The 23,401-nt window shown below is 47.9% G+C and overlaps 2 protein-coding genes across 4 annotated transcripts in view; one reads left to right on the plus strand and one right to left on the minus strand.

Annotated features, from left to right (window-relative positions):
* The window catches only part of LOC139542286 (voltage-dependent T-type calcium channel subunit alpha-1H-like), a 115,260-nt gene extending 100,559 nt beyond the window's left edge, over window positions 1-14,701 (plus strand). Inside the window, exons 18-20 of the mRNA XM_071347532.1 lie at window positions 6,137-6,308; window positions 7,323-8,077; window positions 9,067-14,701. Coding sequence (XP_071203633.1) covers window positions 6,137-6,308; window positions 7,323-8,077; window positions 9,067-10,476 — 2,337 coding nt within the window. The 3' untranslated portion in view covers window positions 10,477-14,701. The remainder of the gene's footprint in view (window positions 1-6,136; window positions 6,309-7,322; window positions 8,078-9,066) is intronic.
* An 8-nt stretch (window positions 14,702-14,709) lies between these two features.
* Window positions 14,710-23,401, minus strand: part of LOC139568433 (synaptogyrin-3-like) — a 36,107-nt gene continuing 27,415 nt past the window's right edge. For all 3 annotated transcript variants that reach the window (XM_071390244.1, XM_071390243.1, XM_071390245.1), the window contains exons 2-4: window positions 20,617-20,851; window positions 18,596-18,741; window positions 14,710-15,965 (exon numbers count right to left, since the gene is read on the minus strand). In XM_071390244.1, coding sequence (XP_071246345.1) covers window positions 15,738-15,965; window positions 18,596-18,741; window positions 20,617-20,851 — 609 coding nt within the window. In that variant the 3' untranslated portion in view covers window positions 14,710-15,737. The remainder of the gene's footprint in view (window positions 15,966-18,595; window positions 18,742-20,616; window positions 20,852-23,401) is intronic.

A 23,401-nucleotide genomic window follows, 5' to 3' on the forward strand; every position in this document is an offset into this window, starting at 1 on the left:
AATTCCCAGGGTCAGACTCTAATTCCCTTCTCATACTGAGGATAGATACAGGCCTGTAATTCCCAGGGTCAGACCCTTTCCCCTACTCATACTGAGGATAGATACAGGCCTGTAATTCCCAGGGTCAGACTCTATCCCCTTCTCATACTGAGGATAGATACAGGCCTGTAAATCCCAGGACTCTATCCCCTTTTCAGACTGAGGATAGATACAGGCCTGTAATTCCCAGGGTCAGACTCTATCCCCTTCTCATACTGAGGATAGATACAGGCCTGTAATTCCCAGGGTCAGACTCTATCCCCTTCTCATACTGAGGATAGATACAGGCCTGTAATTCCCAGGGTCAGACTCTATCCCCTTCTCATACTGAGGATAGATACAGGCCTGTAATTCCCAGGACTCTATCCCCTTCTCAGACTGAGGATAGATACAGGCCTGTAATTCCCAGGGTCAGACTCTATCCCCTTCTCATACTGAGGATAGATACAGGCCTGTAATTCCCAGGGTCAGACTCTATACCCTTCTCATACTGAGGATAGATACAGGCCTGTAATTCCCAGGGTCAGACTCTATTCCCTTCTCATACTGAGGATAGATACAGGCCTGTAATTCCCAGGGTCAGACTCTATCCCCTTCTCATACTGAGGATAGATACAGGCCTGTAATTCCCAGGGTCAGACTCTATCCCCTTCTCATACTGAGGATAGATACAGGCCTGTAATTCCCAGGACTCTATCCCCTTCTCATACTGAGGATAGATACAGGCCTGTAATTCCCAGGGTCAGACTCTATCCCCTTCTCTTACTGAGGATAGATACAGGCCTGTAATTCCCAGGGTCAGACTCTATCCCCTTCTCATACTGAGGATAGATATAGGCCTGTAATTCCCAGGGTCAGACTCTATCCCCTTCTCACAGTGAGGATAGATACAGGCCTGTAATTCCCAGGGTCAGACTCTATCCCCTTCTCATACTGAGGATAGGTACAGGCCTGTAATTCCCAGGGTCAGACTCTATACCCTTCTCATACTGAGGATAGATACAGGCCTGTAATTCCCAGGGTCAGACTCTATCCCATTCTCATACTGAGGATAGATACAGGCCTGTAATTCCCAGGGTCAGACTCTATACCCTTCTCATACTGAGGATAGATACAGGCCTGTAATTCCCAGGACTCTATCCCCTTCTCATACTGAGGATAGATACAGGCCTGTAATTCCCAGGGTCAGAATCTATCCCCTTCTCATACTGAGGATAGATACAGGCCTGTAATTCCCAGGGTCAGACTCTATCCCCTTCTCATACTGAGGATAGATACAGGCCTGTAATTCCCAGGACTCTATCCCCTTCTCATACTGAGGATAGATACAGGCCTGTAATTCCCAGGGTCAGACTCTATATCCTTCTCATACTGAGGATAGATACAGGCCTGTAATTCCCAGGGTCAGACTATATCCCCTTCTCATACTGAGGATAGATACAGGCCTGTAATTCCCAGGACTCTATCCCCTTCTCATACTGAGGATAGATACAGGCCTGTAATTCCCAGGGTCAGACTCTATACCCTTCTCATACTGAGGATAGATACAGGCCTGTAATTCCCAGGGTCAGACTCTATCCCCTTCTCATACTGAGGATAGATACAGGCCTGTAATTCCCAGGGTCAGACTCTATACCCTTCTCATACTGAGGATAGATACAGGCCTGTAATTCCCAGGGTCAGACTCTATCCCCTTCTCATACTGAGGATAGATACAGGCCTGTAATTCCCAGTGTCAGACTCTATCCCCTTCTCATACTGAGGATAGATACAGGCCTGTAATTCCCAGGGTCAGACTCTATCCCCTTCTCATACTGAGGATAGATACAGGCCTGTAATTCCCAGGGTCAGACTCTATCCCCTTCTCATACTGAGGATAGATACAGGCCTGTAATTCCCAGGGTCAGACTCTATCCCCTTCTCATACTGAGGATAGATACAGGCCTGTAATTCCCAGGGTCAGACTCTATCCCCTTCTCATACTGACGATAGATACAGGCCTGTAATTCCCAGGGTCAGACTCTATCCCCTTCTCATACTGAGGATAGATACAGGCCTGTAATTCCCAGGATCAGACTCTATCCCCTTCTCATACTGAGGATAGATACAGGCCTGTAATTCCCAGGGTCAGACTCTATCCCCTTCTCACCCTGAGGATAGATACAGGCCTGTAATTCCCAGGGTCAGACTCTATCCCCTTCTCATAGTGAGGATAGATACAGGCCTGTAATTCCCAGGGTCAGACTCTAATTCCCTTCTCATACTGAGGATAGATACAGGCCTGTAATTCCCAGGGTCAGACTCTATCCCCTTCTCACCCTGAGGATAGATACAGGCCTGTAATTCCCAGGGTCAGACTCTATCCCCTTCTCATACTGAGGATAGATACAGGCCTGTAATTCCCAGGGTCAGACCCTTTCCCCTACTCATACTGAGGATAGATACAGGCCTGTAATTCCCAGGGTCAGACCCTTTCCCCTACTCATACTGAGGATAGATACAGGCCTGTAATTCCCAGGGTCAGACTCTATCCCCTTCTCATACTGAGGATAGATACAGGCCTGTAATTCCCAGGACTCTATCCCCTTCTCAGACTGAGGATAGATACAGGCCTGTAAATCCCAGGGTCAGACTCTATCCCCTTCTCATACTGAGGATAGATACAGGCCTGTAATTCCCAGGGTCAGACTCTATCCCCTTCCCATACTGAGGATAGATACAGGCCTGTAATTCCCAGGGTCAGACTCTATCCCCTTCTCATACTGAGGATAGATACAGGCCTGTAATTCCCAGGGTCAGACTCTATCCCCTTCTCATACTGAGGATAGATACAGGCCTGTAATTCCCAGGGTCAGACTCTATCCCCTTCTCATACTGAGGATAGATACAGGCCTGTAATTCCCAGGGTCAGACTCTATCCCCTTCTCATACTGAGGATAGATACAGGCCTGTAATTCCCAGGGTCAGACTCTATCCCCTTCTCATACTGAGGATAGATACAGGCCTGTAATTCCCAGGGTCAGACTCTATACCCTTCTCATACTGAGGATAGATACAGGCCTGTAATTCCCAGGGTCAGACTCTATCCCCTTCTCATACTGAGGATAGATACAGGCCTGTAATTCCCAGGGTCAGACTCTATCCCCTTCTCATACTGAGGATAGATACAGGCCTGTAATTCCCAGGGTCAGACTCTATCCCCTTCTCATACTGAGGATAGATACAGGCCTGTAATTCCCAGGGTCAGACTCTATCCCCTTCTCATACTGAGGATAGATACAGGCCTGTAATTCCCAGGGTCAGACTCTACCCCCTTCTCATACTGAGGATAGATACAGGCCTGTAATTCCCAGGGTCAGACTCTATCCCCTTCTCATACTGAGGATAGATACAGGCCTGTAATTCCCAGGACTCTATCCCCTTCTCATACTGAGGATAGATACAGGCCTGTAATTCCCAGGACTCTATCCCCTTCTCACACTGAGGATAGATACAGGCCTGTAATTCCCAGGGTCAGACTCTATACCATTATCATACTGAGGATAGATACAGGCCTGTAATTCCCAGGGTCAGACTCTAATTCCCTTCTCATACTGAGGATAGATACAGGCCTGTAATTCCCAGGGTCAGACCCTTTCCCCTACTCATACTGAGGATAGATTCAGGCCTGTAATTCCCAGGGTCAGACTCTATCCCCTTCTCATACTGAGGATAGATACAGGCCTGTAATTCCCAGGGTCAGACTCTATCCCCTTCTCATACTGAGGATAGAGACAGGCCTGTAATTCCCAGGGTCAGACTCTATCCCCTTCTCATACTGAGGATAGATACAGGCCTGTAATTCCCAGGGTCAGACTCTAATTCCCTTCTCATACTGAGGATAGATACAGGCCTGTAATTCCCAGGGTCAGACTCTATCCCCTTCTCACCCTGAGGATAGATACAGGCCTGTAATTCCCAGGGTCAGACTCTATCCCCTTCTCATACTGAGGATAGATACAGGCCTGTAATTCCCAGGGTCAGACTCTATCCCCTTCTCATACTGAGGATAGATACAGGCCTGTAATTCCCAGGGTCAGACTCTACCCCCTTCTCATACTGAGGATAGATACAGGCCTGTAATTCCCAGGATCAGACTCTATCCCCTTCTCATACTGAGGATAGATACAGGCCTGTAATTCCCAGGGTCAGACTCTATACCCTTCTCATACTGAGGATAGATACAGGCCTGTAATTCCCAGGGTCAGACTCTATCCCCTTCTCATAGTGAGGATAGATACAGGCCTGTAATTCCCAGGGTCAGACTCTATCCCCTTCTCATACTGAGGATAGATACAGGCCTGTAATTCCCAGGGTCAGACTCTATCCCCTTCTCACCCTGAGGATAGATACAGGCCTGTAATTCCCAGGATCAGACTCTATCCCCTTCTCATACTGAGGATAGATACAGGCCTGTAATTCCCAGGGTCAGACTCTATCCCCTTCTCACCCTGAGGATAGATACAGGCCTGTAATTCCCAGGGTCAGACTCTATACCCTTCTCATACTGAGGATAGATACAGGCCTGTAATTCCCAGGGTCAGACTCTATCCCCTTCTCATACTGAGGATAGATACAGGCCTGTAATTCCCAGGGTCAGACTCTACCCCCTTCTCATACTGAGGATAGATACAGGCCTGTAATTCCCAGGATCAGACTCTATCCCCTTCTCATACTGAGGATAGATACAGGCCTGTAATTCCCAGGGTCAGACTCTATACCCTTCTCATACTGAGGATAGATACAGGCCTGTAATTCCCAGGGTCAGACTCTATCCCCTTCTCACCCTGAGGATAGATACAGGCCTGTAATTCCCAGGGTCAGACTCTATACCCTTCTCATACTGAGGATAGATACAGGCCTGTAATTCCCAGGGTCAGACTCTATCCCCTTCTCATACTGAGGATAGATACAGGCCTGTAATTCCCAGGGTCAGACTCTACCCCCTTCTCATACTGAGGATAGATACAGGCCTGTAATTCCCAGGATCAGACTCTATCCCCTTCTCATACTGAGGATAGATACAGGCCTGTAATTCCCAGGGTCAGACTCTATACCCTTCTCATACTGAGGATAGATACAGGCCTGTAATTCCCAGGGTCAGACTCTATCCCCTTCTCATACTGAGGATAGATACATGCCTGTAATTCCCAGGGTCAGACTCTATCCCCTTCTCATAGTGAGGATAGATACAGGCCTGTAATTCCCAGGGTCAGACTCTATCCCCTTCTCATACTGAGGATAGATACAGGCCTGTAATTCCCAGGGTCAGACTCTATCCCCTTCTCATACTGAGGATAGATACAGGCCTGTAATTCCCAGGACTCTATCCCCTTCTCATACTGAGGAGAGATACAGGCCTGTAATTCCCAGGACTCTATCCCCTTCTCACACTGAGGATAGATACAGGCCTGTAATTCCCAGGGTCAGACTCTATACCATTATCATACTGAGGATAGATACAGGCCTGTAATTCCCAGGGTCAGACTCTAATTCCCTTCTCATACTGAGGATAGATACAGGCCTGTAATTCCCAGGGTCAGACCCTTTCCCCTACTCATACTGAGGATAGATACAGGCCTGTAATTCCCAGGGTCAGACTCTAATTCCCTTCTCATACTGAGGATAGATACAGGCCTGTAATTCCCAGGGTCAGACTCTATCCCCTTCTCACCCTGAGGATAGATACAGGCCTGTAATTCCCAGGGTCAGACTCTATCCCCTTCTCATACTGAGGATAGATACAGGCCTGTAATTCCCAGGGTCAGACTCTATCCCCTTCTCATAGTGAGGATAGATACAGGCCTGTAATTCCCAGGGTCAGACTCTATCCCCTTCTCATACTGAGGATAGATACAGGCCTGTAATTCCCAGGGTCAGACTCTATCCCCTTCTCATACTGAGGATAGATACAGGCCTGTAATTCCCAGGGTCAGACTCTATCCCCTTCTCATACTGAGGATAGATACATTCCTGTAATTCCCAGGGTCAGACTCTATATGACTAAAAGTTTAATAAAATGATGACGATGAAGTTCATGGTTGTGTTTTTGTCCCAGGTTGTGGAGGAAGAGCGTTGTCGTGGTAGCCTGCTGACGGTGGGCCGGCCGTCTCTGTCTCGTATGATGTCTCTGCCTAGCGACAGCTACATGCTCCGCCCCCTGCAGCCCCTCGGACACACCCACTACCCTCCCATTGGCCACGACACCTACAAGGGATGTGGTTTCTCAGGTAACCATCCCTCAGAGTTCTAGAGTTCTGTCTTGGCGTGGTCTCAGTGTTCTATCTCTCAGAGTTCAAATCAAATCAAATAAAATTGTATTAGTCACATACACATGGTTAGCAGATGTTAATGCGAGTGTAGCGAAATGCTTGTGCTTCTAGTTCCGACAATGCAGTAATAACCAACAAGTAATCTAACCTAACAATTTCACAACAGCTACCTTATACACACAAGTGTAAAGGGATAAAGAATATGTACATAAAGATATATGAATGAGTGATGGTACAGAACGGCATAGGCACGATGCAGTAGATGGTATAGAGTACAGTCTATACATATGAGATGAGTAATGTAGGGTATGAGAACATAAAGTGGCATACTGCCCGAGTTCTAGGTCTCAGTGTTCTATCTCCCAGAGCTCTAGGTCCCAGTGTTCTATCTCCCAGAGCTCTAGGTCCCAGAGTTATAGGTCCAAGAGTCCCAGAGTTATAGGTCCAAGAGTCCCAGAGTTATAGGTCCAAGAGTCCCAGAGTTATAGGTCCAAGAGTCCCAGAGTTATAGGTCCAAGAGTCCCAGAGTTATAGGTCCAAGAGTCCCAGAGTTATAGGTCCAAGAGTCCCAGAGTTATAGGTCCAAGAGTCCCAGAGTTATAGGTCCAAGAGTCCCAGAGTTATAGGTCCAAGAGTCCCAGAGTTATAGGTCCAAGAGTCCCAGAGTTCTAGGTCCAAGAGTCCCAGAGTTCTAGGTCTGTGTTCTGTCCCTCAGAGTTCTCGGTCTCAGTGTTCTATCTCTCTGAGTTATATCTATCAGAATTCTAGTGGCATGATTCTAGGTGCCCGGGTTCTAGTTTTCAGGGTTCCAGGTGTCAGTATGCTAGTCATAGCCTTCAGAGTCCTAGCTTTCAGGGTTTTAGGTGTCAGGGTTCTAGGTGTCAGGATTCTAGGTCTCAGAATTCTGTGTCAGGGTTCTAGGTTTCCGAGTTCTAGGTGTCAGAGTTCTTGGTCTCTCTCTCTGTCTCCTAGGTTCTGTCTACTCCATGGGTTCTAGCGGAGCAGGATCCCTACTGCAGGTCCCGGGGGCGTTACCATCTGGAAGCCACGCCTCCCTCAGCTCCAGGGGTTCCAGCTGCAGACCCACAGTCAGGCTCAGTCCCTCCCACAGCGTAGACAGACACTCCCTCTCCATGGCGAGACACACCCCCAGGAGGCCTGGCCACGTTGACAGCAGACGGGCCTCTTATATACATAGCCCATCCCACAGTATGGACACATATAGTTACAGACTCAGCCCTGCTCAAAGCATCGACAGAGACTCCTCCCGTTACCTCGATAGACGGGCCTCTTATAAACATAGCCCCTCCCACAGCATGGACAGTAGACACACCCCTTATATCCACAGCCCATCCCACAGTATGGACAGTAGACACACCCCTCATAGGGATAGACACACCCCTTATATCCACAGCCCCTCCCACAGCATGGACAGTAGACACACCCCTTATATCCACAGTCCCTCCCACAGCATGGACAGTAGACACACCCTTCGTATGGATAGACCCACCCCTTATATCCACAGCCCCTCCCACAGCATGGACAGTAGACACACCCCTTATATCAGTAGCCCCTCCCACAGCATGGACAGACAGGGCTCTTATAGGCTTAGCCCCTCCCACAGCATGGACAGACAGGGCTCTTATAGGCTTAGCCCCTCCCACAGCATGGACAGACAGCCCGGACCCAGGTCCTCCCTCAGTGCGAGAAGACAGCTGAGGAGACAGGTATGTAGACTGCAGCTCTTACCCATTACTTTCCCTGGATGTTCTGCGAGCGTCTGTTTTTGGAACCTTGCTTGCAAGTTGTTAGAATGTTTTGTGTTATCTGGGAACTTTACAGTCCAAGCCAGATCTAGTTGTTAGAATGTTTTGTGCTAGCTGGGAACTTTACAGGCCAGGCCAGATCGACTTGTTAGAATGTTTTGTGCTAGCTGGGAACTTTACAGTCCACGCCAGATCTAGTTGTTAGAATGTTTTGTGCTAGCTGGGAACTTTACAGGCCAGATCGACTTGTTAGAATGTTTTGTGCTAGCTGGGAACTTTACAGTCCAGGCCAGATCAAGTTGTTAGAATGTTTTGTGTTAGCTGGGAACTACAGATTCCTGGCCAGATCAAGTTGTTAGAATGTTTTGTGTTAGCTGGGAACTTTACAGTACAGGCCAGATCAAGTTGTTAGAATGTTTTGTGTTAGCTGGGAACTTTACAGTCCAGGCCAGATCAAGTTGTTAGAATGTTTTGTGTTAGCTGGGAACTTTACAGTCCAGGCCAGATCTAGTTGTTAGAATGTTTTGTGTTAGCTGGGAACTTTACAGTCCAGGCCAGATCTAGTTGTTAGAATGTTTTGTGTTAGCTGGGAACTTTACAGTCCAGGCCAGATCTAGTTGTTAGAATGTTTTGTGTTAGCTGGGAACTTTACAGTCCAGGCCAGATCAAGTTGTTAGAATGTTTTGTGCTAGCTGGGAACTTTACAGTCCAGGCCAGATCAAGTTGTTAGAATGTTTTGTGTTAGCTGGGAACTTTAGATTCCAGGCCAGATCAAGTTGTTAGAATGTTTTGTGTTAGCTGGGAACTACAGATTCCTGGCCAGATCAAGTTGCATTCATCATCAACTCTCATGGATTTAATTAATGTTCAAACATTCTGTTCAAAACAGTCCCAGTGACCTCTGACGCTCTGTTTCCTGTCTCTACTTCCTACTTCCTGTCTGTCTGTAGGAGGCGGTGCGTTGTGACTCTGTGGACCTGAGCTGCAGTTCCACCGACGATCTGCGGGGGAGCTCTGTCGACGGCACCCACCTCACCGTACCCAGCATGCACCTCTCACCGCTACCCAGCCTGCCCCCTGGTGGCAACACACACCTGGACGTACGCCACCCCTCCTCGCCGTCCCGCTCCCCGCGAGGACGCACCTCCAGCGCACACACCCTCCGCCACACACACACCGTACACACCCTGCGTCACACACACAGTCAGAGGGTTATATCTACCAGAGGACACAGTAGGAGCCATAGCGATAGTGACTCCCAGCGGCCAACCAGCCCTCAGATCTCCACCCCTCAGACGACAGACGACCCACAGACACCCCAGACCCCAGGCCCCAGCTCCAGGCCCATCTCTCTCTGCTCTGGAGGTCCCAGCCCGTCTCTCTCCTCCCCCTGCACACCCTCAACCCCCAGCCTCAACCTCACCATCTCTACTCCCTCCCCTCCCCAGAGCCCTCAGACCAGCTTCGACCCGAACCAGAGCCCTGCCTTCAGGCCTGGTCCATTTCCCCCGACCCTCGGTTCCAGCTTCGACCCAAACCAGAGTCCCAGTTCCAGCCCTGGTCCATTTCCCCCGACCCTCGGTTCCAGTCCTAGCCGTCTCCCCACTTCCTTCCTAGATGAGACAGATGATGAAATCTGTCGTATCACACACCACGCGTCCAGCCCCCCACACACACCTGAACACACACACCACACATCCAGCCCCCCACACACACCTGAACACACACACCACACATCCAGCCCCCCACACACACCTGAACACACACACCACACGCCTAGGCCCCCACACACACCTGAACACACACACCACACGCCTAGGCCCCCACACACGCCCCGCTCCCCCCACCCCTACCTGTCCCTCCACGCCTGCCTCTCATTCGAAGAGGACCAGAGGAGCCGGTGTCTCAGCAGCCAATCGGCATCTCCCGTTCGAGAGTGGACCAGGAAGCAGAGGATGAGCCCGCCCTGCATCTCCGTAGCCCCACCTGCTGAAGCCCAGGTTTCCACGGTGACCCAGTCGACGAACAGCAGCATGCATCTGAGGAGGCGGACCCTGTCGGTTGACTCCGCCTCTCAGAGAGACTCATTGGACACGGACCCAGCGGAGACACGCCTTTCTGTCCCCTTTCTCCAATTGGACACCAGCTTTATAAGCATCACGGTGGATTCTGACCAATCAGGATGCTCGTTGTTGACGGACAGCGAATCAACCGTCGAGGGGGAGGGGGAGGGGAGAGAAGGGGGAGGAGCTCGGAACTCTCAGTCTCTGCTGGGATTGGTTCCCAACCCTCTCAGAAGGAGGAGCTTAGTGCGCATGCTCAGCACACGGGAAGGAGAGGGGGAGGAGACTCAACCCTGACCTCTGACCTCTAAGAAATGGTTACCTTTCTCCAACCCTCCTCCTAGAGAGACTCTGGTGAGGCAGCAAGGTTTTAGTCCAGCCCTGTTAGAACAGGTCGGATTCAGCCAATCAGCTGTTCATAAGGACATCCCTGACCTCTGACCCCTAACCTCTGACCCCCAGTAAGACTGCTGTGCTGTAGCCCCTCCCCCCTGAGGAGTGGTATAAGCCCCTCCTCCCCCCCGAAGTCAGAGTGTGATATCATGGTACGGAGTGATATGCAATAGGACCGCCCACCTTCTCCCTCCCTCACCCACCCATTGGTGGAAACTGTGAGCGGTTGACCTTTGACATACTGTGTCTCTGTTAGGAGACGTTGTGTGTGTGACATTGTCAAAACCACCGGTACTGAACCTTATACCTGCCGTTGGTCGACCTTTAACCTTATACCTGTCGTTGGTCGACCTTTAACCTTATACCTGCCGTTGGTCGACCTTTAACTATGTCACCTTTAATCACCGTTGAGCTTTCACCCGGCGACAGCCCTCTGGTCGCTGCAGGTGGCGTCGGAGTGACGTCATGTCCCTTCCTTTCTCACGGAACGCCCGGGAGGACCTTTCACCTTTGACCTTTCACCTTTTATGACCTTTAAACACGAAGAAGTGTATTATCACTAGATCTAGCGACATCACCTTTAACCTTCGACCTTTACCTGCTGTTTTGCCTGTTCCTTCCTTATTGTAGAGCTTCTGTCAGGTCCTGTTTTAGTCCAGACACTTCTCCTGTCTCCATAGTTACTAGCGGACCCATAGATAGAGAAACGTGTTGTTAAATAGATATATGACTGTGGTTACTGTGGTTACTGTAACTAACTAACTAACTGACAGGTTAGGAACTCTGTCACTTTAACTTATAACTACTAGAACTACTCTCTACCTCTCTCTCTCTGTCTCTCTCTGTCTCTCTCTCTCTCTCTCTCTCTCTCTGTCTCTCTGTCTCTGTCTCTCTCTCTCTCTCTCTCTCTCTCTCTCTCTCTCTGTCTCTGTCTCTCTGTCTCTCTCTCTCTCTCTCTCTCTCTCTCTCTATCTGTCTCTCTCTCTCTCTCTCTCTCTCTCTGTCTCCCTCTCTCTCTCTCTCTCTCTCTCTCTCAGGTTAGAGCTAGACTAAATAGTTAATATGTGACTGTAATACAGGTGGAGACTGACAGACTGACTGAATGAGAGAGACATGGAACGTATATACAGAGATATAGTCTACTTGCAAAATGGTCCCCTACTCCCTACCTAGTGGTCTAAATGGCCCCCTACTCCCTACCTAGTGGTCTAAATGACCCCTTGTTCCCTACCTAGAGGTCTAAATGGTCCCCTATTCCCTACCTAGAGGTCTAAATGGCCCCCTATTCCCTACCTAGTTGTCTAAATGGCCCCCTATTCCCTACCTAGTGGTCTAAATGGCCCCCTACTCCCTACCTAGTGGTCTAAATGGTCCCCTATTCCCTACCTAGTGGTCTAAATGGCCCCCTATTCCCTACCTAGTGGTCTAAATGGCCCCTATTCCCTACCTAGAGGTCTAAATGGCCCCCTATTCCCTACCTAGAGGTCTAAATGGCTCCCTATTCCCTACCTAGTGGTCTAAATGGCCCCCTATTCCCTACCTAGTGGTCTATATGGCCCCCTATTCCCTACCTAGTGGTCTATATGGCCCCTTATTCCCTACCTAGTGGTCTAAATGCCCCCCTATTCCCTACCTAGTGGTCTAAATGGCCCAATATCCCCTACCTTGTGGTCTAAATGGCCCCTTATTCCCTACCTAGTGGTCTAAATGGTCCCCTACTCCCTACCTAGTGGTCTAAATGGCCTCCTATTCCCTACCTAGTGGTCTAAATGGCCTCCTATTCCCTACCTAGAGGTCTAAATGGTCCCCTATTCCCTACCTAGTGGTCTAAATGGCCCCCTATTCCCTACCTAGTGGTCTAAATGGCCCCCTATTCCCTACCTAGTGGTCTAAATGGCCCCCTATTCCCTACCTAGTGGTCTAAATGGTCCCCTATTCCCTACCTAGTGGTCTAAATGGCCCCCTATTCCCTACCTAGTGGTCTAAATGGCCCCCTGTTCCCTACCTAGTGGTCTAAATGGTCCCCTATTCCCTACCTAGTGGTCTAAATGGCCCCCTATTCCCTACCTAGTGGTCTAAATGGCCCCCTATTTCCTACCTAGTGGTCATCTGGCCCCCTATTCCCTACCTAGTGGTCTAAATGGCCCCCTGTTCCCTACCTAGTGGTCTAAATGGTCCCCTATTCCCTACCTATTGGTCTAAATGGCCCCCTATTCCCTACTTAGTGGTCTAAATGGCCCCCTATTTCCTACCTAGTGGTCAACTGGCCCCCTATTCCCTACCTAGTGGTCTAAATGGCCCCCTATAAAAGCGTTGTGCTAAATAGGATTTTATTTGATTGTATATTATAGTATTGAAGATGCAGGTAACTGCCTGAGTAAAGGAAACACCAACATCTCTCTTTCATGCTCATTAAAACCATTCGGGGGGGACCTCTCTCGTACCCTGTGGATGGGGGGGGGGGATTGTTATCCAACGGGGGCGTATCCATGGTAACGCAGATAATGGCCCGCCCAGCATTCTGATACATGACCCTCAGGAGATATGATTGCTTAATGAACTCAGGAACTACACCTGTGTGGAAACACCTGCTTTCAATATACTGCGTATCCCTCGTCGACTCAAAGTGTTTCCGTTATTCTGGCAGTTACATGTAGCCGCTACGTAGAAGGAATACGAAAGCTTCCGGAACAACGACTAACATGTGACCCCAGTAACGACGACCATATTTAGACGTGTTTATATATCACCACTGGTACTATATGAAGCTTCCGGAACAACGACTAACATGTGACCCAGTAACGACGACCATATTTAGACGTGTTTATATATCACCACTGGTACTATATGAAGCTTCCGGAACAACGACTATAAAGCTATATTATATGTTGATAATTATGATAGTATTTTAGAAGGAAAGTTGATACTATATTATATGTTGATAATTATGATAGTGTTTTATATGAAAGTTGAAACTATATTATATTTTGGGGGGCGGCAGGGTAACCTAGTGGTTAGAGCGTCGGGCCAGTAATCGTAAATGGTTGCCAGATCGAATCCCCCGAGCTGACAAGGTGAAAAATCTGGTCGTTCTGCCCTCTGAACAAGGCAGTTAACCCACTGTTCCCCGGTAGGACGTCACTGTAAATAAGAATTTGTTCTATACTGACTTGCCTAGTTAATTAAAAAATATATTTAACATTTTTAGAAAATGATGATGAAAGTATTTTATATGAAAGCTAATGTTCTATAATCTGATGCATTGATGACTAAGAGCTGATATGGGACCAGAAAACACTATGGAACAACGAGCAGATGGAGGTCTGAGCTCCACACATTAATAAACCCATGTTTTAAGTGAGAACAGACATTGGGCTGAGGTCCACACATTAATAAACCCATGTTTTAAGTGAGAACAGACATTGGGCTGAGCTCCACACATTAATAAACCCATGTTTTAAGTGAGAACAGACATTGGGCTGAGGTCCACACATTAATAAACCCATGTTTTAAGTGAGAACAGACATTGGGTTGAGCTCCACACATTAATAAACCCATGTTTTAAGTGAGAACAGACATTGGGCTGAGGTCCACACATTAATAAACCCATGTTTTAAGTGAGAACAGACATTGGGCTGAGCTCCACACATTAATAAACCCATGTTTTAAGTGAGAACAGACATTGGGCTGAGGTCCACACATTAATAAACCCATGTTTTAAGTGAGAACAGACATTGGGCTGAGCTCCACACATTAATAAACCCATGTTTTAAGTGAGAACAGACATTGGGCTGAGGTCCACACATTAATAAACCCATGTTTTAAGTGAGAACAGACATTGGGCTGAGGTCCACACATTAATAAACCCATGTTTTAAGTGAGAACAGACATTGGGCTGAGGTCCACACATTAATAAACCCATGTTTTAAGTGAGAACAGACATTGGTTTGACGTTGGACTTCCACCCATGCTCCACCAAGGTTTTCCAGCTCACAGCTTTGACGCGCTACGGCGGCCATGTTGGTTTTTGTACTTTAAACGATGTGTAGGCAGGTTGCTTAGGATTCAAAACAGATATATTTCAATCAACCAATCAAATCACAGAAATAAAATAAATACACCAATGAGACGCAGCGGTTGGTTCTTGTTGTCGTGTGGTTTTATTTTTCATATTCCAGCTTCAGCATTTTACAATAAAATATTTAATGACATGAATTATTTCACATTATAACAGGATTTACAGCCACTCTAATGGAGGTCTCTCTATTCTCTCTCTTTCGCTTTCTCTGTCTCCTCCTCTATTTCTCTTCCTCTGTCTCTCTCTGTCTCTCTGTCTCTCCCCCTCTCTTCCTCTCTCCCCCTCTCTCCACCTCTCTCTCTCTCTCTCTCTCTCCTCTCTCTCTCTCACCCCCTTTCTCTGTCTCTCTCTCTCTCCTCTCTGTCTCTCTCTCGCTCTCTCTCTGTCTCTGTCTCTCCCTCTTTCTCTCTGTCTCACTCTCTCTCTCTCTCTCTCTCTCTATTTTCTATTCTCTCTCTCTCTATTCTCTCTGTTTCCTACAGCTTTACTACTGAGCTCCACAGGACCTTCATAAGGGGATGTAGACTACTATATTTACAACAATGTTATAAACCTCCTTATAAAACGGCCTCTCTGTGTGTGTGCTCTAGTTCCTGCTCTGTGTGAATCCTAGACTGAGCCAGCAGTTGCCATGGTGACAGAGAGCCAGCATCACCTGACCCTCAGTCGGCCAATCAGGCTAACCCACAGCATATTGAAGCTACAGCCTCTGTCATGTCACAACGGTCTCACACCTAGAAACTATTTCCTATTCTCTCTCTGTCCATTCCTCCTCATCTATCTCCATCTATCTCTTCTCTCCCTCTCTCTCCATCTTTCCTCTCTCCATCTCTCTCTCTCTCTCTCTCATCTCCATCTCTCTACTCTCTCCTCTCTCTCTTCTCTCCATCTCTCTCCATCTCTCTCTCATCTCTCCATCTCTCTCTCTACATCTATCTACATCTCTCCATCTCTATATCTCTCCCTCTCTATATCTCTCCATTTCTATCTCATCTCTCCCTCTCTCCATCTCTCCCTCTCTCTCCATCTCTCCCTCTCTCCATCTCTCCCTCTCTCTCTCCTCTCCATCGTTCTCTCCTCTCCCCCTCTAGAAGACAGGAGCAGGTGTGAGGGCAGAAGGGTCCAGACTGAGAGTTTCGCTGAAGGGAGGGGCCTGCTGGTAGGGGTTGGTGGTTACTATGGTGACTCCGTTGGCGACGGGCGTGCTGCGGGCGTTGTCGTGGTAACCGGCGTTGTCGTCGAGCTGATCGGTGAAGAGGCTGAAGTTTTGGAACAGGTTGATGAATGTCTGGAGAGCAAGCGCCGTCAGGCCAGCCTGGAGTGGAGAGGTCAGAGGTCAGAGGTGTAAATTATTAAAGCAGTAGTCAAGGTAACTATAGTAACTCAGAAGTAAGAGCTGAAGTCAACCAGCTTCCTAGCTAAAAACAGGAGGTCAGAGTTCAGAGGTTAGGTGTTAGAGCTTCCTAGCTAAAAACAGGAGGTCAGAGTTCAGAGGTTAGGTGTTAGAGCTTCCTAGCTAAAAACAGGAGGTCAGAGTTCAGAGGTTAGGTGTTAGAGCTTCCTAGCTAAAAACAGGAGCCTGGAGTCAGAGGTTAGGTGTTAGAGCTTCCTAGCTAAAAACAGGAGGTCCGAGTTCAGAGGTTAGGTGTTAGAGCTTCCTAGCTAAAAACAGGAGGTCAGAGTTCAGAGGTTAGGTGTTAGAGCTTCCTAGCTAAAAACAGGAGCCTGGAGTCAGAGGTTAGGTGTTAGAGCTTCCTAGCTAAAAACAGGAGCCTGGAGTCAGAGGTTAGGTGTTAGAGCTTCCTAGCTAAAAACAGGAGTTTCTCTTAGGTAATCCAGCGAGCAAGAACCTGACACCCTCAGTACACAGCATTCCCTCCTCAGATGTGTCACTCTAGACTCTAGACTTCATGGACAAAACATTTCACTGCAATAGCGTGTAAACCTGCCAGTACAAAGCCTAAACAGTATATGTGACTTCTCAGCTTCCCTTTTCAAATTGAAACATATCAAGCAGACAACCTAAGAAAATGAACAACAATGACAAGTTTGATGAAGAATGTCAAAAAACATAAGAAAGAAATGGAGAAACCAAAAGACACCCAGAAAACCTCATCTTACGCCTTCGCTGTGGTGAATCACTAAAACAAAACAGAAACTCACGACGGAAAAAAAAGAAGGAACAGCACGTCAGAAATTTAGGAATCCGTTGACTCTAACCACTTGGAAAATTGGAAAAACAAACAACAACACGAAGAGTTATCTATCCAAAATGGAGACGTGTGGATAAACCACTTCTCCAATCTGTTTGGCTCTATAATAAAGAACAAACCATATAAACATATACAAAATAATTAAATACAAATCTTAGAATCAACTATAAAAGACATGTCCCAACTGGATTCTCCAATTCAATTTGTATTTGTTTTTATTATGGATCCCCATCTTCCTGGGGTTTATTATGGATCCCCATTAGTTCCTGCCAAGGCAGCAGCTACTCTTCCTGGGGTTTATTATGGATCCCCATTAGTTCCTGCCAAGGCAGCCGCTACTCTTCCTGGGGTTTATTATGGATCCCCATTAGTTCTTGCCAAGGCAGCAGCTACTCTTCCTGGGGTTTATTATGGATCCCCATTAGTTCCTGCCAAGGCAGCAGCTACTCTTCCTGGGGTTTATTATGGATCCCCATTAGTTCCTGCCAAGGCAGCAGCTACTCTTCCTGGGGTTTATTATGGATCCCCATTAGTTCCTGCCAAGGCAGCAGCTACTCTTCCTGGGGTTTATTATGGATCCCCATTAGTTCCTGCCAAGGCAGCAGCTACTCTTCCTGGGGTTTATTATGGATCCCCATTAGTTCCTGCCAAGGCAGCCGCTACTCTTCCTGGGGTTTATTATGGATCCCCATTAGTTCCTGCCAAGGCAGCAGCTACTCTTCCTGGGGTTTATTATGGATCCCCATTAGTTCCTGCCAAGGCAGCAGCTACTCTTCCTGGGGTTTATTATGGATCCCCATTAGTTCCTGCCAAGGCAGCAGCTACTCTTCCTGGGGTTTATTATGGATCCCCATTAGTTCCTGCCAAGGCAGCAGCTACTCTTCCTGGGGTTTATTATGGATCCCCATTAGTTCCTGCCAAGGCAGCAGCTACTCTTCCTGGGGTTTATTATGGATCCCCATTAGTTCCTGCCAAGGCAGCAGCTACTCTTCCTGGTGGTTTATTATGGATCCCCATTAGTTCCTGCCAAGGCAGCAGCTACTCTTCCTGGGGTTTATTATGGATCCCCATTAGTTCCTGCCAAGGCAGCAGCTACTCTTCCTGGGGTTTATTATGGATCCCCATTACTTCCTGTCAAGGCAGCAGCTACTCTTCCTGGGGTTTATTATGGATCCCCATTAGTTCCTGCCAAGGCAGCAGACACCCCCCCCCCCCCCCCCCAGGTGTCTCTTACCCAGGTGAGGATGGAGAAGACCCCCCCCCCCCCCCCAGGTGTCTCTTACCCAGGTGAGGATGGAGAAGACCCCCCCCCCCCCAGGTGTCTCTTACCCAGGTGAGGATGGAGAAGACCCCCCCCCCCCAGGTGTCTCTTACCCAGGTGAGGATGGAGAAGACCCCCCCCCCCCCCAGGTGTCTCTTACCCAGGTGAGGATGGAGACCCCCCCCCCACCCAGGTGTCTCTTACCCAGGTGAGGATGGAGACCCCCCCCCCCCAACCAGGTGTCTCTTACCCAGGTGAGGATGGAGAAGACCCCCCCCCCAGGTGTCTCTTACCCAAGTGAGGATGGAGACCCCCCCCCAGGTGTCTCTTACCCAGGTGAGGATGGAGAAGACCCCCCCCCCCCCCCCAGGTGTCTCTTACCCAGGTGAGGATGGAGAAGACCCCCCCCCCAGGTGTCTATTACCCAGGTGAGGATGGAGAAGACCCCCCCCCCCCCCAGGTGTCTCTTACCCAGGTGAGGATGGAGAAGAAGCAGAAGGCAACAGCGGCCCTGGCGGCGTCGGAGCCTTGAGCCAATGGGAGCTCTTCTTCTGTCGTCTGCTGCCACTGATTGGCCAGGAAACAGAAACCCACGAACCACAGGAAACTGGACAGGGCTGGGGGACGGACCAACAGGACAGATGGTTCAGAAAACATACTTCTAGAGATAACATGATGTGTGTGTGTGTATGTACAGTGGGGAGAACAAGTATTTGATACACTGCCGATTTTGCAGATTTTCCTACTTACAAAGCATGTAGAGGTCTGTAATTTTTATCATAGGTACACTTCAACTGTGAGAGACGGAATCTAAAACAAAAATCCCGAAAATCACATTGTATGATTTTTAAGTAATTAATTAGCATTTTATTGCATGACATAAGTATTTGATACATCAGAAAAGCAGAACTTAATATTTGGTACAGAATCCTTTGTTTGCAATTACAGAGATCATACGTTTCCTGTAGTTCTTGACCAGGTTTGCACACACTGCAGCAGGGATTTTGGCCCACTCCTCCATACAGATCTTCTCCAGATCCTTCAGGTTTCGGGGCTGTCGCTGGGCAATACGGACTTTCAGCTCCCTCCAAAGATTTTCTATTGGGTTCAGGTCTGGAGACTGGCTAGGCCACTCCAGGACCTTGAGATACTTCTTACGGAGCCACTCCTTAGTTGCCCTGGCTATGTGTTTCGGGTCGTTGTCATGCTGGAAGACCCAGCCACGACCCATCATCAATGCTCTTACTGAGGGAAGGAGGTTGTTGGCTAAGATCTCGCAATACATGGCCCCATCCATCCTCCCCTCAATACGGTGCAGTCGTCCTGTCCCCTTTGCAGAAAAGCATCCCCAAAGAATGATGTTTCCACCTCCATGCTTCACGGTTGGGATGGTGTTCTTGGGGTTGTACTCATCCTTCTTCTTCCTCCAAACACGGCGAGTGGAGTTTAGACCAAAAAGCTCTATTTTTGAATCATCAGACCACATGACCTTCTCCCATTCCTCCTCTGGATCATCCAGATGGTCATTGGCAAACTTCAGACGGGCCTGGACATGCGCCTGCTTGAGCAGGGGGACCTTGTGTGCGCTGCAGGATTTTAATCCATGACGGCGTAGTGTGTTACTAATGGTTTTCTTTGAGACTGTGGTCCCAGCTCTCTTCAGGTCATTGACCAGGTCCTGCCGTGTAGTTCTGGGCTGATCCCTCACCTTCCTCATGATCATTGATGCCCCACGAGGTGAGATCTTGCATGGAGCCCCAGACCGAGGGTGATTGACCATCATCTTGAACTTCTTCTATTTTCTTCTATTTTCTAATAATTGCGCCAACAGTTGTTGCCTTCTCACCAAGCTGCTTGCCTATTGTCCTGTAGCCCATCCCAGCCTTGTGCAGGTCTACAATTTTATCCCTGATGACCTTACACAGCTCTCTGGTCTTGGCCATTGTGGAGAGGTTGGAGTCTGTTTGATTGAGTGTGTGGACAGGTGTCTTTTATACAGGTAACGAGTTCAAACAGGTGCAGTTAATACAGGTAATGAGTGGAGAACAGGAGGGCTTCTTAAAGAAAAACTAACAGGTCTGTGAGAGCCGGAATTCTTACTGGTTGGTAGGTGATCAAATACTTATGTCATGCAATAAAATGCAAATGAATTACTTAAAAATCATACAATGTGATTTTCTGGATTTTTGTTTTAGATTCCGTCTCTCACAGTTGAAGTGTACCTATGATAAAAATTACAGACCTCTACATGCTTTGTAAGTAGGAAAACCTGCAAAATCGGCAGTGTATCAAATACTTGTTCTCCCCACTGTATATAATGTGTGTGTGTATGTAAAACGTGGAATATTTGTGTGTGTGTATGTAACGTGCGTAAGGTGTGTAACGTGTGTAAGGTGTGTGTATATATATAATGTCTGTGTGTAACGTGGAATGTTTGTGTGTGTGTGTGTGTGTGTGTGTGTGTGTGTGTGTGTGTGTGTGTGTGTGTGTACCAGAGAAGACCATGTCGATGAGAGTTGCTCTCCTCCTGAGTCGGACACTGTGGATGGTGGGGAAGTAGATGTCTAGAACCAGGAAGCAGACGCTGCCTAGGAAACAGACCACGCCCACGGTAACGCCGTAGTTACAGGCATCGGCGTTCTTATTGAAGACGCATAGCAACCGCTCGCTGCCGATGTTCATGTAGCCTTCATTCACTATACAGCTGAACACGACCATAGAGAATACCTGGAGGAGAGACATCCCCTTTAATTACTATACAGCTGAACACTACCATAGAGAATACCTGGAGGAGAGACATCCCCTTCATTCACTATACAGCTGAACACGACCATAGAGAATACCTGGAGGAGAGACATCCCCTTCATTCACTATACAGCTGAACACGGCCATAGAGAATACCTGGAGGAGAGACATCCCCTTCATTCACTATACAGCTGAACACGGCCATAGAGAATACCTGGAGGGGAGACATCCCCTTTAATTACTATACAGCTGAACACGACCATAGAGAATACCTGGAGGAGAGACATCCCCTTTAATTACTATACAGCTGAACACGACCATAGAGAATACCTGGAGGAGAGACATCCCCTTTAATTACTATACAGCTGAACACGACCATAGAGAATACCTGGAGGGGAGACATCGCCTTCATTCACTATACAGCTGAACACTACCATAGAGAATACCTGGAGGGGAGACATCCCCTTTAATTACTATACAGCTGAACACGACCATAGAGAATACCTGGAGGAGAGACATCCCCTTCATTCACTATACAGCTGAACACGACCATAGAGAATACCTGGAGGAGAGACATCCCCTTTAATTACTATACAGCTGAACACGACCATAGAGAATACCTGGAGGAGAGACATCCCCTTCATTCACTATACAGCTGAACACGACCATAGAGAATACCTGGAGGGGAGACATCCCCTTTAATTACTATACAGCTGAACACGACCATAGAGAATACCTGGAGGAGAGACATCCCCTTTAATTACTATACAGCTGAACACGACCATAGAGAATACCTGGAGGAGAGACATCCCCTTCATTCACTATACAGCTGAACACGACCATAGAGAATACCTGGAGGAGAGACATCCCCTTCATTCACTATACAGCTGAACACGACCATAGAGAATACCTGGAGGAGAGACATCCCCTTTAATTACTATACAGCTGAACACTACCATAGAGAATACCTGGAGGAGAGACATCCCCTTCATTCACTATACAGCTGAACACTACCATAGAGAATACCTGGAGGAGAGACATCCCCTTCATTCACTATACAGCTGAACACGACCATAGAGAATACCTGGAGGAGAGACATTCATTCACTATACAGCTGAACACGACCATAGAGAATACCTGGAGGAGAGACATCCCCTTTAATTACTATACAGCTGAACACGGCCATAGAGAATACCTGGTGGAGAGACATCCCCTTCATTCACTATACAGCTGAACACGACCATAGAGAATACCTGGAGGGGAGACATCCCCTTTAATTACTATACAGCTGAACACGGCCATAGAGAATACCTGGAGGAGAGACATCCCCTTTAATTACTATACAGCTGAACACGGCCATAGAGAATACCTGGTGGAGAGACATCCCCTTCATTCACTATACAGCTGAACACGACCATAGAGAATACCTGGAGGAGAGACATCCCCTTCATTCACTATACAGCTGAACACGACCATAGAGAATACCTGGAGGAGAGACATCCCCTTTAATTACTATACAGCTGAACACTACCATAGAGAATACCTGGAGGAGAGACATCCCCTTCATTCACTATACAGCTGAACACGACCATAGAGAATACCTGGAGGAGAGACATCCCCTTCATTCACTATACAGCTGAACACGACCATAGAGAATACCTGGAGGGGAGACATCCCCTTTAATTACTATACAGCTGAACACGGCCATAGAGAATACCTGGTGGAGAGACATCCCCTTCATTCACTATACAGCTGAACACGACCATAGAGAATACCTGGAGGAGAGACATCCCCTTTAATTACTATACAGCTGAACACGACCATAGAGAATACCTGGAGGAGAGACATCCCCTTTAATTACTATACAGCTGAACACGACCATAGAGAATACCTGGAGGAGAGACATCCCCTTTAATTACTATACAGCTGAACACTACCATAGAGAATACCTGGAGGAGAGACATCCCCTTTAATTACTATACAGCTGAACACGACCATAGAGAATACCTGGAGGAGAGACATCCCCTTTAATTACTATACAGCTGAACACGACCATAGAGAATACCTGGAGGAGAGACATCCCCTTTAATTACTATACAGCTGAACACGACCATAGAGAATACCTGGAGGAGAGACATCCCCTTTAATTACTATACAGCTGAACACGACCATAGAGAATACCTGGAGGAGAGACATCCCCTTTAATTACTATACAGCTGAATACTACCATAGAGAATACCTGGAGGAGAGACATCCCCTTTAATTACTATACAGCTGAACACGACCATAGAGAATACCTGGAGGAGAGACATCCCCTTTAATTACTATACAGCTGAACACTACCATAGAGAATACCTGGAGGAGAGACATCCCCTTTAATTACTATACAGCTGAACAAGACCATAGAGAATACCTGGAGGAGAGACATCCCCTTGAATTACTATACAGCTGAACACGACCATAGAGAATACCTGGAGGAGAGACATCCCCTTCATTCACTATACAGCTGAACACGACCATAGAGAATACCTG

Source organism: Salvelinus alpinus, chromosome 2 (assembly GCF_045679555.1).
Source record: "Salvelinus alpinus chromosome 2, SLU_Salpinus.1, whole genome shotgun sequence".
NCBI lineage: Eukaryota > Metazoa > Chordata > Actinopteri > Salmoniformes > Salmonidae > Salvelinus > Salvelinus alpinus.